The 17,067-nt window shown below is 40.2% G+C and overlaps 2 protein-coding genes across 2 annotated transcripts in view; one reads left to right on the forward strand and one right to left on the reverse strand.

Annotated features, from left to right (window-relative positions):
• The window catches only part of LOC310738682 (craniofacial development protein 2-like), a 75,812-nt gene extending 74,429 nt beyond the window's left edge, over positions 1-1,383 (reverse strand). Inside the window, exon 1 of the mRNA XM_083563873.1 lies at positions 402-1,383. Coding sequence (XP_083419999.1) covers positions 402-1,100 — 699 coding nt within the window. The 5' untranslated portion in view covers positions 1,101-1,383. The remainder of the gene's footprint in view (positions 1-401) is intronic.
• Positions 1,384-6,478: 5,095 nt separating this feature from the next.
• Positions 6,479-8,896, forward strand: LOC310738997 (serine protease 27-like). Its single transcript, XM_083564525.1, has 7 exons — positions 6,479-6,578; positions 7,122-7,142; positions 7,231-7,399; positions 7,504-7,772; positions 8,061-8,206; positions 8,300-8,475; positions 8,579-8,896. Coding segments are annotated over exons 1-7 (831 nt in total). The 5' UTR covers positions 6,479-6,529; the 3' UTR covers positions 8,580-8,896.
• The last annotated feature ends 8,171 nt before the right edge of the window (positions 8,897-17,067 follow it).

Raw genomic sequence — 17,067 nt, forward strand, 5'->3', positions numbered from 1 at the left:
TCCGACCTCTTATACAGTTCCTCATATGCCTTTTCCTTGGCTTTCGCCACATCCCTTTTAACCTGCTGCCGCATCTCCTTGTACTCCTGCCTACTTTTCTCATCACTCTGTCGATCCCACTTCTGTTTTGCCAACCTCTTTCCCCTAATGCTCTCCTGCACTTCCTCATTCCACCACCATGTCTCCTTGTCTTGCTTTCTATTTCCAGATGTCACACCAAGTACTTTTCTAGCTGCCTCCCTCATCACTCCTGCAGTAGTTGCCCAATCATCCGGCACCTCTTCACCACCACCAAGCCCCTGTCTGACCTCTTCCCTGAACCTCACACTACACTCTTCCTCCTTCAGTTTCCACCATCTTATTCTTCTTTCAAACCTTACTTTCCTCCTCTTCTTCTTCACCTCCAAAACCATCCTACAGACCACCATCCGATGCTGTCTAGCTACACTGTCCCCCGCAAACACCTTACAGTCTCCATTCTCCTTCAGGTTGCATCTCCTACACAGAAGATAATCCACCTGTGTGCACCTTCCTCCACTCTTATACGTCACCCTATGATCCTCCTTCTTCTTAAAATACGTGTTCACCACTGCCATTTCCATCCTTTTAGCAAAATCTACCACCATCTGCCCTTCTACATTCCTCTCCTTAAAACCATACCTACCCATCACCTCCTCATCACCTCTGTTCCCTTCACCTACATGCCCATTAAAGTCTGCCCCAATCACCAATCGTTCTTTCCTAGGTACACCATCTGCCACTTCATCTAATTCACTCCAGAATCTTTCTTTCTCCTCCCTCTCACAGCCAACTTGTGGAGCATAGGCACTGATGACATTTATCATCATCCCTTCAACTTCCACCTTCACGATCATCACCCTATCAGAAACTCTCTTCACCTCCACTACACTCTTACTGTACGCTTCCTTCAGAATCACCCCTACACCATTTCTCTTCCCATCCACACCATGATAGAACAGTTTAAACCCACCTCCAATGTTCCTGGCCTTACTCCCTTTCCACTTGGTCTCCTGAACACACAACATATCTACCTTTCTCCTCTCCATCATATCAGCTATCTCTCTCCCTTTACCCGTCATAGTACCAACATTTAAAGTACCAACCTGAACCTCTACTCTCCTACACTGCTCCTTTCCCTGCCGTCTCTGTAGACGCCTTCCTCCTCTCCTTCTCCTCCTTCGGCCAACAGTAGCCCAATTTCCACCGGTACCCTGTCGGCTAACGATACCTGTGGCGGTCGTTGTTTACCCGGGCCTCGACCGATCCGGTATGAAATTCTCATTTGTGATCCGCATATTTGATTTGGCACATGTTTTACGCTGGATGCCCTTCCTAACGCAACCCTCCCCATTTACCCGGGCTTGGGACCGGCACTAAGAGTACACTGGCTTGTGCCCCCCTAATGGCTGGGTTACCTACATTTACAACCTAATTTCTAATATTTGTTATTATTATTATGACATGCAGACATTATGAGTCTGCATCTCTGGTGAGTAGGTTGTATTTTATTTACATTTTATTGTTTTTGTCATGTTATTAGACAAATATTGATTGTGAACTGCTCCAGATGTACAGATGCACAGTTGTGGTTTTAGTGTAGAGGTTTGGAGTCTTAACTGGGTTTGTTGCTTTAGTAAAATGGTTTTCACCTCCATATGTGAAATGTCTCTCTGTAATGTATGTGTTGTTATATTGTGTTTTGTATAGTATTGATGGTTTCTGTAATTACGATGTAATAGTGGTGGTATTAAGAGGTGGATAAAGTCGCTTACGTCCCCACTGAAGGCCCAGGTACCAATGCATGGCCCGTCACTGGAATTAACAATAACTGGAGCAGCTTTTAGTCACTGACAGGACAACAATTCTTTTGAGTTACACCATTTAAAAAGTCAGTGTGGCTGAATAGAATAGAATAGAATAGAATAGAATAGAATAGAATAGAATAGAATAGTTTTTATGTTAATCCAATTTCTTAAGAAAAGTTCTTCATAGATTCTTCAAATTGTAAGCAATCTGATCATTTGATTACTAAACTCCACCTCTTTTTGTTTATAAACACTAGAAGGAGCATATTATCGCATTTCAACTGTAATAACTGGAGGAGAATTTTGGCCCAGTTACCATGAAAAAGTGTTGAGTTTTTTAGCTTTTAGTTCTTATGTGAACCACTGGTGTGGTCATTTCCTGTTAAATTCTTAAAATATTTGCATTCTTCAGGTCAATCACTGACGATCATCCATAACCAACATGAACTTTAACTCCTTCAACTCCTCAACACTCACAGTGCTGCCATTTACAGAGCTGCTGATTAGGCACTCCTGTCTCCCATTCACCTAATAGTACTTTAAAAGGACTTTTGATCCCCAAAGAAATCTGTGAATTATACGCTCAGTTGCTTTACACTTTGTTGTAACTGAGCCTTGTTACCTTATCTGAAGTTTGCGATTTCTGCAGCTCCTGATATCCCATTATTTGTGTACCTGAACTATTACCTGTTTGCATGTTTTGATTTACATATTTGGACTGATTGCTAGTGTTCTCTTCTGCCTGAAACTGCACCTGTAATTGCATCTGTCCAGGGCCTTCTGTGTGATTCATAGGAAAGAGGGTGAACAGGTTTTGAAATGTAGTTTTAATTATAATTTGAAGCCTTTTAAAAAATACCTCAAGAGAAAAGCATTTCACTTTAACCTACATAGATGTTTAACCAATAAAAAGTGTAACAAAGAAGCTTCATACAAGAATCTAAGTCCATTTATGTTTATACAGTTTTCTAAGAACCAAGCCAGATGTGAAAGTGCAGTAATGAGAGCATGAAATCACACTAGTTGGTAGCTCAGTGGTTAAGGCTCTGGGTTACTGATTGGAAGGTCAGGGCTATAAGCCACGGCAGATGCCCCTATCCAGAGCCATTTACATTTATCTCGCTCATACATCTGAGCAGCTATGGGGTTAAGTGTTTTGCTCATGGGCCCAGGAGTGGAAGCTTGGTGTGGCTTGGATTTGAACTCACAACGTTCTAAACCAGGGTCCACTAAGCTTCCACCTCCCAAATAAGGACTCTGGCTTCCGAATTCTTGACTGACTGGAGATTATTTGGGGCATGGTAGCTCTGAGTTACTGTTTGGAAGGTCGGAGATTCAAGCCCTAGTATCGCCATGCTGCCACATTCAGAACCCTTCAGCAAGGCCCTTAGCCCTCTGTAGTCCAGGGCCGCTGTACCATGGCTGACCCTGTACTCTGACCCCAACTTCATAACACCAGTAGGATATGCGGGAAAAAAAACTTCACTGTGCTGTAAAAAGCACATTTGCTAAGCATAAAGCACGTTTTTTTTTAAACCTGAAACTGATCATGTAGAAAGGGATGACTCCACTGCAAACAAGTCTAGTCCTTCTTACCTGCCATTAAAATTTACTGCTTTTAATTGGCTCTGTACATGTACCTTGCATAATGCCAAAAATGTGAATCAATCATAATACTGTAAACAGGATTTAGGCTACTGAAAAACTATTTCAGGATTTTGACCTTGCTGTGAACTTAACCCTGTTTGGATCCGTAAAAAAAAAAAAATTATTATTATTTTTGCAGTTTTTAATTAGAATTCCATTTAAATCCTATAACCATTTGTTCTTGTGATATTACACTAGCAATATTGGATGGATGGATGGATGGATGGATGGATGGATGGATGGATGGATGGACATAAATTTCACATTGATTACAAAATACTACTGAGGTATGAAGCACTTAACTGTCTCACAACACACTATCTGAGTGAACTTCTGTGCCATTATGAACTCCCTGCCTATTTCTATCAAAAAAGTACAGGCTATTTGTTGGTACCTCAAATAATGAAGACTACAGCAGGTGGATATCGAGTGTTTTGTTAACTGGATATTTGTGGGCTGTCCTCCCCTAACTCTCACATGTTCACTCAGGTTTGTTGATGGTAGCATGGTGACGTCTCTTATCCCAAAGAGATCCCTCATGACTGTGTTAGCTTCTGGTCATCCTTTTTAGTTCTGCTGCCAAAGCGAGTATGATTGGAGTCCTTACCTGTGGTATGAGTAATCAGTGTTCCTGTCCCTTTCCTCTCTTTGGATCTGCCTGCTTCATACTGACATCCTACCTCAAATCAAATCAAATCAAATTTTTTTTGTCACATACACATACATACAGGGTACTGTTTACATACCTCTGTATGGAGTTCTCTTCAATTGGATACCATTCTGTGAGGATGGTTCTACATCAACAGCCTAAAGATGCATAAAGTTGTTGTTTAACTCCAGAACTTTGAGGATTGATTTGGACTGTAATTAATATTAACACTCTGCTACAATGTGCTCAGGACCACAGTCTGCTTTTAATCACTGCACACCTCAGCAATGGAACTGCAAGTATGTCAGAAAATGATTCTTTTGACAGTAATGCTGCATATTGTGTAGTATTTCAGGCTCGTTTATGCAGATACGGGACATTTCGGATAGTGTGATATTATAATAGTTCACCCTCAAGCAAAAAGCAAGGACTATTTATTTCTGTAGCCCCTGTAGCCAAGCCTGCGGCAACAGTGACAATAAAAGCATCTCTGAGACGGTATGAGGAAAACAACCTTGTCAGGAATAAGCACAAAAAGAATCCATCTTGTTCTGTGAGATGTTGGAGTGTAAGAATTTGATAATTGCTTTGAATCATTGTCAGATCTTGACTGGAAGCCTACTCTACATGCGGGAAATTCAGAATTGGGTCAGGTCTTGTTTTGTTGTTAATCCAAAGCCACAGACATTTACTGGCAGGCATGCTAGAATTAGTACTCATTAGTACTCAAGTACTCATAGGCACACCTTTCAGTGGACTTCCTCAACATCCCCCTTACTGGTTCTGATTAGTTTGTCTGATTTGTTTTCCAGGTCTGCTATAAACGCATTTCCTCTGATTCACGAATAGAAATGTTAATTGTAATCATCAGCCACACAATTCTGATTTATGTGTTTAAAGTGAAATTCAAATCCCAGCATCACAACCTGCCACTGCTTGGCCCTTGAGCAAGGCTCTAAACCCTTAGTTGCTCAGATAAATAAACAAGATAAGTGCAAGTTGCTCTGGAAAAGGTCATCTGCTAAATGTAATTGTCAATTTACGAGGTGGCATCAAAAGACTCGCTCTGTTTACAAGAAACCAAAGTTTATTCAAGTCAAGTTTATTTCTATTGCTATTTTCACAACAGACATTGTCTCAAAGCAGCTTTACAGAATTTTAAGAGTTAAGGTGAATGATATGCATTTATCACTGATGAGCAGCCATGGAAACTGTGGCAAGGAAAAACTTACTTAGATGACATAAGGAAGAAACCTAGAGTGGAACCAGACTCAAAAGGGGAACCTCATCCTCATTTGGGTGGCATCAAGAGTGTGATTATAGTCTATAAACAATACAGGGAGATCTCAGGGAGCGTGATTGTAGCATGTTAAAAGACGGTAAAGATACATGGGAGATAAACAATTTAGTGTTTTGTGAGTAAGTAGCAGTAGTTTGTACTCGATTCAAAACTTAACAACAGGTAGCCAGTGTAGGGATGAGAAGATTTGGGTTATATGAACATACTGTATGTACTCAACCTTGTGAGAACTGGACAAAATGTAGCCAGTCTGGAGGTCATGAACGCATGGACAAATTTCTCTGCATCAGATATAGACATGTTTCTTAGCTTAGCAATATTTCTAAGGTGGAAGAAGCTGTTTTTGTAATATGGTTGATATGAATTTTAAAAGACAAGTTGCTGTGGAGAAGAGTGGAGGGAATTATAAAAGCAAATTGGGACTAAATGTGAAATGCAATGTTCAAAAATTACATACCGTACTGATGACCAGGTGACCCAATACTTTTGGCAAAAGATTGCAACGTATGTAGATAATCTATATATCCCTGTTAAGATGCATTGGGACAGTGTCTCTCCTTAACCATGGAGTGCCAGGACCCTTGCAGGATGTTGTCCCCACAGAATTATCATTATGTACTGATCGATGGATTCCAATAAATCGTGTAAACAATAAGATTAAATTATCAGACAATAATAAAGTAATTTAAAAGCCGCACATTTAATAAACCCATCATGTCGGTTTAGACCCTGGCAACATTTTTTTTCAGTAATGGTAAAATGTTTGTTTGTAAATATGATCTCAGATTGAATTATTGTCCCCTGTTATAGATGAGGAAGTATAATTTTTAAACCTATAAATAGATTTCCTGTGTGTGTGTTTTTTCTAGTATACCTGGATTCTTGTCATGAAGATAATTACATGCTAGGTGTGAAGACTGGAAATGTTGTTACTGATAGACTAATAGGAATGTTTCCTAAATAAAGTGGGACAGTCCGATGATGTAACAGATCAGTATGTTAACACTGTTAGTTGTAGGAGGACTGCTATAATAAGTGTCAAGAAACTTGCTATAGTGTCACTTTAACCTGCAAGTTGAACAGACAGATACTGAACTAGATCCAAACATGGTGAGATTCCAGTGTGTGGCTGTGGCTCTGCTCTTATGCTTACAAGGTAAGACTTTAGCAATAATTACTGAGGAAAGTTTCTTTATTTACGTTTATTACAATAATGGCTATGTGCAAATTTATACAACATTGGTCATTGTGCAAATAGCTATAGCTGTAAGTATAACTTGATCCAGCAAATCCTGTAGCTTTCCATTTTAGTTTGTTATAATATGTACTGACCTTTGATTATAAACAGATTTAATTAAAGGTAAAGATGATGAAATGATAACACTTGTTGATTATTTTATCACACATTGTATTTTGAGTTGTTGAATTTATAAAATATCGCAAACATACAAATGATGCAGACATCTAAAAGACTTATGTGCTAATTTAAAAAAATAATTTTTTAACCTATTTATTTCTGTAAAGCTTCTTTTGAACAGTGTGTTTTGTTTAAAGCACAGTATAGTTTAATCTTGACTTGTGTTTTTATCTCCATTCTGTTTGTTAAACACCTGAACTTCTGGCATTTTGTTTTATATTAAAGTTGTCTAAATCCACATCTGCATCTTGTTGAACTTAGCTTCTTCTTCTCTCATTCCAGGTTCTCTTTCCCAGCTGGATGGTGGGTATTTCTCTTAATTAATTTTTATTCTCCTCTGTTCTGCTGAATGATGCCATTCGGATTGTAACTGATGTTTCTCTTTCTACAGTATGCGGTCATGCCCCTTTTAACACCCGTATTGTGGGTGGGCAGAGTTCCTCAGAAGGAGGGTGGCCATGGCAGGTTAGTCTCCAGAGCCCTGATTATAACGGACATTTCTGTGGAGGAACCCTGATCAACAAAGACTTTGTTCTGACAGCAGCCCACTGTTTCTCCAGGTTTGTTTCATTCAATTCCATTTTATTTGTATTGATACATTTATAATACTTTAATCAGTTGTGAATGTAAGTAAAGAAATGAATAAACGTTTTTAATTCTACAGCACCATCTCTTCTGCTGTGACGGTGTATTTGGGGAAACAGACTCTAACCGGTTCTAATCCCAATCAAATTACGAGAGGTGTAACTCAGGTGATCGTTCACCCCAGCTACAACAGCGCCACCCAAAACAATGACATCGCCCTTCTACGCCTGAAGTCTTCAGTCAACTTCACGGACTACATCAGACCAGTGTGTCTGGCAGGGCAAGGCAGCAGTTTTCCAGATAAAACCAGCTGCTGGATCACCGGCTGGGGAAGCATTGCCTCTGCAGGTAAATACATAGACATGAACACACAGGTTTCTGTGATCAAAAAACCCAACATATTGTACTTGTCAGGAAAATCTCACCTACAGAGGTGTTTTGTTTGCATCATCAGGAATAGTTGTAGTAGAAGTGGTAGGTTTGCAGGGTTTGGTTGTTAATCAGAGACACAAAAGCCAGGAATTTATGTTCCTCATTGGGCTGAGCTGAAGGGTTGTTGAGGTGGGTTTCTATGACAAACCCGGGTATAATTTGATAACTTTTTAAATGTTTTTATGTCTTTGTTTTTGTTTATAGTGCAACTGCCAGCTCCTGGTGTTCTTCAGGAGGCGATGGTGCCTACTGTCAATAAACAGATTTGTGATTTTCTTCTGGGATTTGGCTCCATTACCCCAAACATGATGTGTGCTGGTTACTACCAAGGAGGTAAAGATACCTGCCAGGTAAACACACAATTAGAAGACATTTGTAAATAAATACAACTTGTATCAACCTTCAACAATCAAAAAATGACAAGTTTATTTCTCTTTTGAAAGGGGGATTCTGGAGGTCCGCTGGTCACTAAGCAGGGTGCTGTCTGGGTTCAGGCTGGTATCACTAGCTGGGGTAGAGGCTGTGCTCTGTCCTATTCACCTGGTGTGTATACTCAGGTGTCTCAGTACCAGTCCTGGTTATCGAGTGTCATCGGCCAAAACCTGCCAGGATTTATCTAGTAAGACATTATTTACTCAGGAGTATGTTAGACCATGAGTCTCTAACTGGTTTGAGCTGCAACTCAGTAGTTTTTGGTCCTAATTTGTTCTTGTATCTTGCAGGTATTAACACAGTAGAAGGACTGATGGACGTACCCATGGACCAAGTGCAATGAAACAATTATCCTTTAATAAACTGTGTTTATTATTTAATATGAAATGTTATTTGCTATGATTGTCTATATTTATTTTTTTACCACGATGAATCTGATATACATAGTAGTTATATTTGAAGCTGTTTTATATTTTGTAGTTATAAGGAAGTGTGTGATAATGCTCTTGTACAGTACCACGTGTTTACATCAAGATTACATATTATTCATGTAATCTATTTATCTTATTAAATTACTCACCTGATTAAAAGATAATTACCTGTATGAACTTCTTGTCCGAGTCATTATTTTACACGTTTCTACATTGTGAACGTTGTAGATTCATGAGGGAAATGGATCGAATGTGAGTGTTAGTGTGGGTAAGGGGTAATAAAGATGGTAAGACTGAGTGAATGTAAATGTGATTGTAAAACATTTTGTGGAATAGGGTAATCGTAATAGGATGTGGTAGCTCAGTGGTTAAAGCATTAGACTCCACCACCAAGCTGCCCTTACCCAAGACCCTAAACACTCAATTGCTCAGTTGTAGGTCACCTTGTCTAAAGGCGTCTGCCAAATGCCATAAATTTAAATGTAATTAAACAAAATAATTGTTCTCACTTGGAATATTCACTACACGGATGCCCAACAGTTTTGGTGTGACTCCCATCCTCAAGGGCCTTTAAATGCAGTACATGCTGCTTATGATCTGTGTTGATACTTATTGTTTTGTATATCAATTGAGTAGGAAACAAGAAATCTGTAATCAGACTTAAAGAAACTGTACCATATTTGGGTAAATTGTATGGACATTACACCTATATGTGATTCATCCCAAAGGTCATACGTTTAAATCCCAACACCACCAAGGTGCCACTGCTGTGCCTTTGCGCAAGGCCCTTAACCCTCGACTGCTTAGTTGTATATATAAGATATTTGTAAGTCGCTGTGGACAAGAGCATCTGATAAATGCCATAAAAACTTAAATGTAAATGTAAACAAAGTGTATATGTTTTTAGAGCTGTATAGTCCCAATGTGTTAAACATATGACTTTACATAGATGCTTCTTTCAGCGTTTTAAAAAGCTTTTCCATCACTATCCTGACAACAAGAAGATTAAAGAGAGACTCCTCAACCTGAAGCAAAGAAGCTCAACCTAAATTTTCAGAGTCTGCTCTGAAATCTGGCAGGTTTGTCAGTGGAAGTATTCAGAATCAACCGGACATCAAGGCCATCAAATGATCAAGGTTAAAACATCTGGCTTGACAGGATATCTAAGCCACTCTTGAGCTTTGACAACCTGGGTCCCAGAGATCCAAAGAATTTAACTTATGCAACTCACCCAGGTTAATTTTATATCTGTGAAAAGCCAAAGGCATCAATATAAATTGTGTTTGAAGAATCAAGTCTCTTGGGAATCACTGTATTAGAGCAGACAAGAAGGACTCGAATGCATGTTGCAGGTAAAGTGTAAAAGAGTCTTTAATAATCAGATTGTGAAGCAAAATCCACCAATTGATAACGCGTTCAAGGACAAACCATTAAGCTGAAACATCAGTACCAGAGAAATGCAGGTAACACTGAGACAGGGTACAGTAAAAAACATGTTGGAGCAAAAGTTGGACTGTTTCTTTTATTGGTGGGAACTTGCATGAAAATAAAAAATCTTAATTTTGGAAAATTCATCAATCATGATTAGTGGTGCACTGGGCCGAGGGTGTAAGGAAAACACAGTGTTACAAATACAAAGTGGTTAAGCATGTTGTGTTTAAGGAAAATTGCTGGTGCAATGGTGAGGCCAAATGGATTGGTCGATATTCGTAGTGGCCAGCAGTGATGTTAAAATTTGTCTTCCACTCATCTCCTCACCAAATGAGGACCAGGTGATGGGTGTTTTGTAATTTTGTAAAACATTTGAGAGACCTCTGTTAGTCTATGCAAGGATGATTGGTCTTGTCTTTCTTTTCCAAAAAGATGGTTACAGGCGCCCTCGAGGTGGGGATGTCTGGGGCAAGTGGTCATCGGTACCATTGTAGGGTCGGTGAGATGGTAGACAAATGACAAACGACTGGGTCCCACTGCAGATTAGAATTTTAAGATGCGGTTTGGAGGGGGTTGTAAATACCTGGTTCGGCAGTGGCTTCTTTCACCACGGCACTCCTAAATCCTCCAATCTATTCTTTTAGCCAGGGTAATCCGTCCGTCTAGGTCAGATGGTAGCTCCCAGCCCATGTCACTCATTATGCCTGAAACCTGAGTCATATATACGTTCACATGAATGTACTGGAAGCTGACCTGAGTTCATCTTAGTTAAGCGTGAGCCGTTTGCATGTTTGCGTGTTGTTCGATGTTCGCAATGCAAGAATTACTTGTATTGCAAGTTAAAGTCAAGTCAAGTCAAGTGTATTTCTATAGCACTTTTCACAATGGACAATGTCTCAAAGCAGCTTTACAGAATTTAAGAGTGAAGGTGAACAATGGGTATTTACCCCTTATGAGCAGCCATGGTGACTGTGGCAAGAAAAAACTCCCTAAGATGTTCATAAGGAAGAAACCTTGGGAGGACCAGACACAAAAGGGGAACCCATTCTCATTTCGGTGATATCAAGAGTGTAATTATAAATATTTAAAATGATACAAAACACAGGAGAGTGAGAACCAACATGAGTACCAGAGTGTAAAATTGTGAGTAATGTCCTTTCCACAGTCTTATACAGTCATTTGAGATTTTGGAACCAGGACCTACTGAGCAATGTATAAAATAGCTCAACATTTAAGCTCATAGATCCAACACCAGCGTCTCCATGCCAGAGCCTTCAAACACTCAAAGAGGTCCAATGTCCAACTCTACATGAAGTGGAATAAAAATGGTGCTAGTACGTCTCTAGATGGTTCAGTATGTTTGTGGGGTCGGCATCTATATAAGGTCCTTATTTCCCTTCACTCAGGGTCTGATCTACCAGTTATGACTATAGATCACCTGGACCTTTTACATCTCTGGTTCCCTGTGCTTCACCTGGACTTTCTACCTCTCTGGTTCCCTGTGCTTCCATCCTTCCTGTGCTTCCATGTTTCCTGTGCTATCATGCTTCCATGCTTCTGGCTACGTGTCTAAGGAGCACTCAGTTAGGTTAACCATTTGCTACAGTCCCATCTGAAGCACCCTTCTGTTTGCATGTTTAGACCAAATAAAGACAATCTGTTTTACTTCCGGTTTCTGATTCGTGGCCTGTGCGTGACAATTAACAAGCACAAGCAGATAATATGCATTTGATCAAATGTACTGGAGCACAAGGTTAAGATATGTGATGCATTATGTATAGGCCTTGTTAAAAAAGAAAATTATTTGTAAAAAACGAATTCTAGCATGTTAAAAGACTGGATAGTCAAGTCAGTCAAGTCAAGTTTATTTGTATAGCGCTTTTCACAACAGACATTGTCTCAAAGCAGCTTTACAGAAATCAACAGTCAAGGTGAATGGTGTGTGTTTATCCCTGATGAGCAGCCATGGCGACTGTGGCAAGGAAAAACTCCCTTAGATGTAATGAGGAAGAAACCTTGAGAGGAACCAGACTCAAAAGGGGAACCCATCCTCATTTGGGTGACATCAAGAGTTTGTACATAAATATTTCAACAATACAGAACACTGAAGAGTGAAAACTAACATTACAGGAGAAAAAGATTATAAGTAAATGTTCTTTCAACAGTCTTTGGTATAAAAGTAGGAGCTACTGAGCTTAACATTTGTGATCATCACAGATCCAGCATCAGCTTCTAAATGCCAGAGCCTTTAAACACTCCAGGAGGTCCAATGTCAAACTCCACACATGCAGTGGGATTCAATTGGCACTGGTACGTCTCTAGATGGTTCAGGATGTTTGCGGGTTTGGCATCTACTTCTTTAAAGTCCATAATCATCATGAGGTGGGACGTGACTGGAGCTGTACAACCTCAGGATGCCTCGGGATGGGGAGAGAAAGAGAATCAGTGGAGAGGAATTAGCGTAGCTGCTGTTCATGATATTAACAGCACAAGTTGATAATGTGCATGTGATCAGATGTTCTGGAGCACAAGGTTGTGATGTGATGTGTGTGATGTGTGTTATGTGTAGGCTTTGCTAAAAAAGATATGTTTTTAATCTGCACTTAAACTGGGAGAGTGTATCTGAACCCCGAACACTGTCAGGAAGACTATTCCAGAGTTTAGGAGCTAAATGTGAAAATGCTCTACCGCCTTTAGTGGACTTTGCTATTCTAGGAACTACTAGAAGCCCAGAGTTTTGAGATCTCAGGGAGCGTGACGGATTGTAGCGTGTTAAAAGACTGGATAGATACATGGGAGCCAAACCATTTAGTGCTTTATAAGTGAGTAGCAGTAGTTTGTAGTCTATTCGAAACTTAATAGGAAGCCAATGTAGGGACGATAAGATCGGGGTTATGTGGTCATATTTTATTGACCTTGTAAGAACTCTTGCTGCCGCATTCTGGACTAACTGAAGCTTGTTTATTAATGACGCAGGACATCCACCTAGTAACGCATTACAGTAGTCTATTCTGGAGGTCATAAACGCATGGACGAGCTTCTCTGCATCAGATATAGACAACATATTTCTTAGCTTGGAAATATTTCTAAGGTGAAAGAAGCTGTTTTTGTAACTTGGTTGATATGATTTTTAAAAGATAAGTTGCTCTAAAATAACTCCCAGGTCTTTTATTGTTGAACTAGTGGTTACAGAACATCTGTCTAACTGCAGGTTAAGATGCTGGAGCTTCTGTATACTAGTTTTTGGGCCGATGAGCAAAATCTCCGTTTTATCAGAATTTAAAAGTAGAACGTTATGGGTCATCCAATCTCTTATTTCCTTAACACACTCAGTTATTCGGGTTAATTCAAGTCAAGTCAAGTCAAGTTTATTTGTATAGCGCTTTTCACAACAGACATTGTCTCAAAGCAGCTTTACAGAAAACAACAGTGAAGGTGAATGGTGTGCGTTTGTCCCTGATGAGCAAGCCGTGGCGACAGTGGCAAGGAAAAACTCCCTTAGATGATATGAGGAAGAAACCTTGAGAGGAACCAGACTCAAAGGGGAACCCATCCTCATATGGGTGACAATTGAGCTATATCGCCTGGTTTAGATGAGATATATAGATGGGTATCATCAGCATAACAATGAAAGCTAATTCCATGCATTCTAATAATATTGAGGATAAGGTCTATGTTGTTAGCCATTTTATCAAGATCATTAGTAGTTATGAGTTTAGTGTGAAATTGAGATAAATCAGGCAGGTTATTTATCAATCTGTCCTTAGTGGTCGGAACAGTAGTCCTACCAGGTCGATAGCGTGGTGCAACACGGCTAATCTGCTCTACCGGTAGTGTGTACAGTATAAGATAATTGTCTGTGATGTCATCACTCTGAGGTAAAATATCTATAATCAGTGACGTCTGCTCCGTGGGATATTATTAAGTCTAATGTGTGGTTAAACCGATGAGTTGCTCTGGTGACGTTTTGTTTAACCCCAAAAGAGTTTAATAAATCGACAAATGATAATCCTAGAGCATCGTTTACATCATCTACATGAATATTAAAATCTCCTACAAGCAGCACTTTATCAAAATCGATCAAGAGGTCTGAAAGAAAACAAGCAAACTCTTAAAGAAAATCAGCGTAGGGTCCTGGGGGTCTGTACACGGTGACCAGAGCGAGTTTTCTATGTATGTCTGAAAGTACAATTTTAAGAACGAGCACTTCAAATGATTTAAAGCTGAATCCTAATCTCTGACTAACATCAAGAGAGGCACTATAAATGGTTCCTACACCCCCCCTCTTGTGTATTTATTTCTTGGTTTTACTACATGAGGAATAGATACGGTTTCTATAAACTGGGCTGTGTGTGAACTTGTAACTATTTGGTCTGTTGTATGCATTTTCTCATAGTTGAAAATTCCTGATGTCTTACCAGTCAGATGGTGTGAAGTATCCTAGAGATGCTATCTGATAGCACTGCTGCTCCAACTTTGCTGGGGTGCAGGCCATCAGGGCGGAAGAACCTAGGACGCTCCCAGAAACAGTTCCAGTTATTAATAAAGGGAAGTTTGTGCTCTCGACACCATGACTGGATAGATACATGGGAGCCAAACCATTTAGTGTTTTGTAGGTAAGTAGCAGAAGTTTGTAGTCAATTTGAAACTTAACAGGTAGCCAGTGTAGAGATGAGAAGATTGGGGTTGTATGATCATATTTTCTCGACCTTGTGTGAACTCTGGCTGCTGCATTCTGGACTGTCTGTAGCCTGTTTATTAATGATGCAGGAAATCCACTCAGTAATGCATTACAATGGTCCAGTCTGGAGGTCTTGAATGCGTACGTACGGCTTGTGGTCTCAGAACACAACCCTGGGCTTGTTTTCCAGTGACTGGACGTTGGCTAACAGGAAACTAGGTAAGGGAGCGCGGTGTGCGCGTGCCCTCAGCCTGTTCCTGACGCCAGCTCATTTCCCTCGTGGACGCCGGTATGGGTGCCGTCCTTTGTTCTCCCTCAGGATCTCTCTCGGCCAGCATGGGTCCGGGTTTAAAAACGATAGATATGAGTGGCTCTGTCATATCTAATGATGTCCATTTTGTGTAGATGGAACTGTAACTAATTAAATAAAAGTATAAAATAAACAACAAAAGAGAAAACGTAGCCGGAGCAGTCGTGACGGCAGCCGACCTCACCGGCGACATCTTGGGCAGTCCCTTCAGCACGAAGCAAGAGCGGTCATACCAACCGCTAAATATCAGCGGGACTCCAGTGGAGAGAGTGGACAGTTTCCGGTTCCTAGGTGTTCACATTACACAGGACCTGTTTTGGTCCTGTCATACCCACACCCTGGTGAAGAAGGCCTGGCAGCGTCTGTACCATCTAACACGCTTAAGGGACTTTAAACTAACCTCTCAGGTGCTAAAGACCTTCTACACCTGCACCATTGAGAGCGTTCTGACGGGTAGCATCACTTCCTGGTTCGGGAACAGCACCATGCAGGACAGACGAGCCCTCCAGAGGGTGGTGCATTAAGCTGAACGTACCATCCACACCGAGCTCCCTAACCTGCAGGACATCTACAGCGCGCGGTGCCGGACCAGGGCCAGGAAGATTATGAAGGACCTCAGCCAGCCCAACAATGGACTCTTTTCTTTGTTACGTTCAGTGAAACGCTTCCGCTCCCTGAAAGTGAACACAGAGAGAATAAGGAGGAGCTTCTTCCTGCAGGCCATTCGGAATTTAAACCAGGAAACAGCCAGGATCTAAAAACTGGATCTAAAAGCTGGTCACTCTCTCTCCATCATCACACTTCTGCATATATTTTTATTTTCATTTTTTTCTTGAACTACAACACTTAATCCCTGGACAGTCACTTTAACTGTGGATTTGCACGGCACAGTGCACTTTATACCACACCATACCGCACACGTTCACTTTAAAGACAATCACATCAACCACTTAATGTGATTACTGTTTACTGTAAATAAGTATACCCTGTATATACAATTCTCCTATTTTTCATATATATATATATATATATATATATATATATATATATATATATATATATATATATATATATATATATCCTTATCTTTATATATTTTATATTTTACATAGTTTATTGGTTTTATTTATCTGCCTTCTTTTTCCCTTGTTTTATTTCTTCCCCCCACCCTATTCCCTCATGCCGGTCAGTCGTATAAATCATTTCACTGCATGTCGTACTCTGTATGTATGTTTATGTGACGAATAAAATTTTATTTGATACGTTCAACATTATGTTAGGCGAAAGTGAATGAGGCGGAAGCCCGAATCACCAGCAAACAGAGTTAAATGAAAAACAGTCGCAGAGCAAACACACAGAGTCCAACAAAGACAATAACGGACGCTGGAGTGGAGTGAGTGAAGTGCTTATATGGGTGTGTGTGTGTGTGTGTGTGTGTGTGTGTGTGTGTGTGTGTGTGTGTAACGAGAGACAGGTGTGTGGAATCAGTATGATGGCAAGGAGATCGATGGCGCGCACGGGAGAAGAAGCAGGGTGCTTCCTGACACCTTAACACACACACACTGGTTTACTGTTTACATAAGGGATATACTTCACTGAACAAGACCCTCAACTTTTAAATGACAAATCCATATACAAATGTCCTCATTTAATCTCTAGGGACCCTGTCCACACCCAGCCCATGTGAGTGTGAGAGGTTTACTTAACATCCAGAAGAACAAAGAACAAAGGTGTACATTGTACAGTATGTGGGATTATTTACAATGTTCTCATGAATATGTAATGAAAAGTAAGTTGTCATAATTAAAATCAGTTCATTTGAATGTAATTTATGTTGTTGTCTCATAATCTGTTTATGTCTTTCCTTCATCTTCACTCGTGATGTTTTTGACCTTTTTTATGGTTTTTGGTTTGTAGTTCAAACCA

Source organism: Silurus aristotelis, assembly GCF_946808225.1.
Source record: "Silurus aristotelis genome assembly, chromosome: 2".
NCBI lineage: Eukaryota > Metazoa > Chordata > Actinopteri > Siluriformes > Siluridae > Silurus > Silurus aristotelis.

What these genes read in the sequence shown, in the direction of transcription:
- LOC310738997 (XM_083564525.1), top strand. Translation starts at nt 6,530, where the DNA reads ATGGTGAGATTCCAGTGTGTGGCTGTGGCTCTGCTCTTATGCTTACAA. An exon ending in GCAGCCCACTGTTTCTCCAG is followed by an intron (nt 7,400 to 7,503) that starts GTTTGTTTCATT and finishes TTAATTCTACAG; the next exon opens with CACCATCTCTTCTGCTGTGA. An exon ending in GGGAAGCATTGCCTCTGCAG is followed by an intron (nt 7,773 to 8,060) that starts GTAAATACATAG and finishes TTTTGTTTATAG; the next exon opens with TGCAACTGCCAGCTCCTGGT.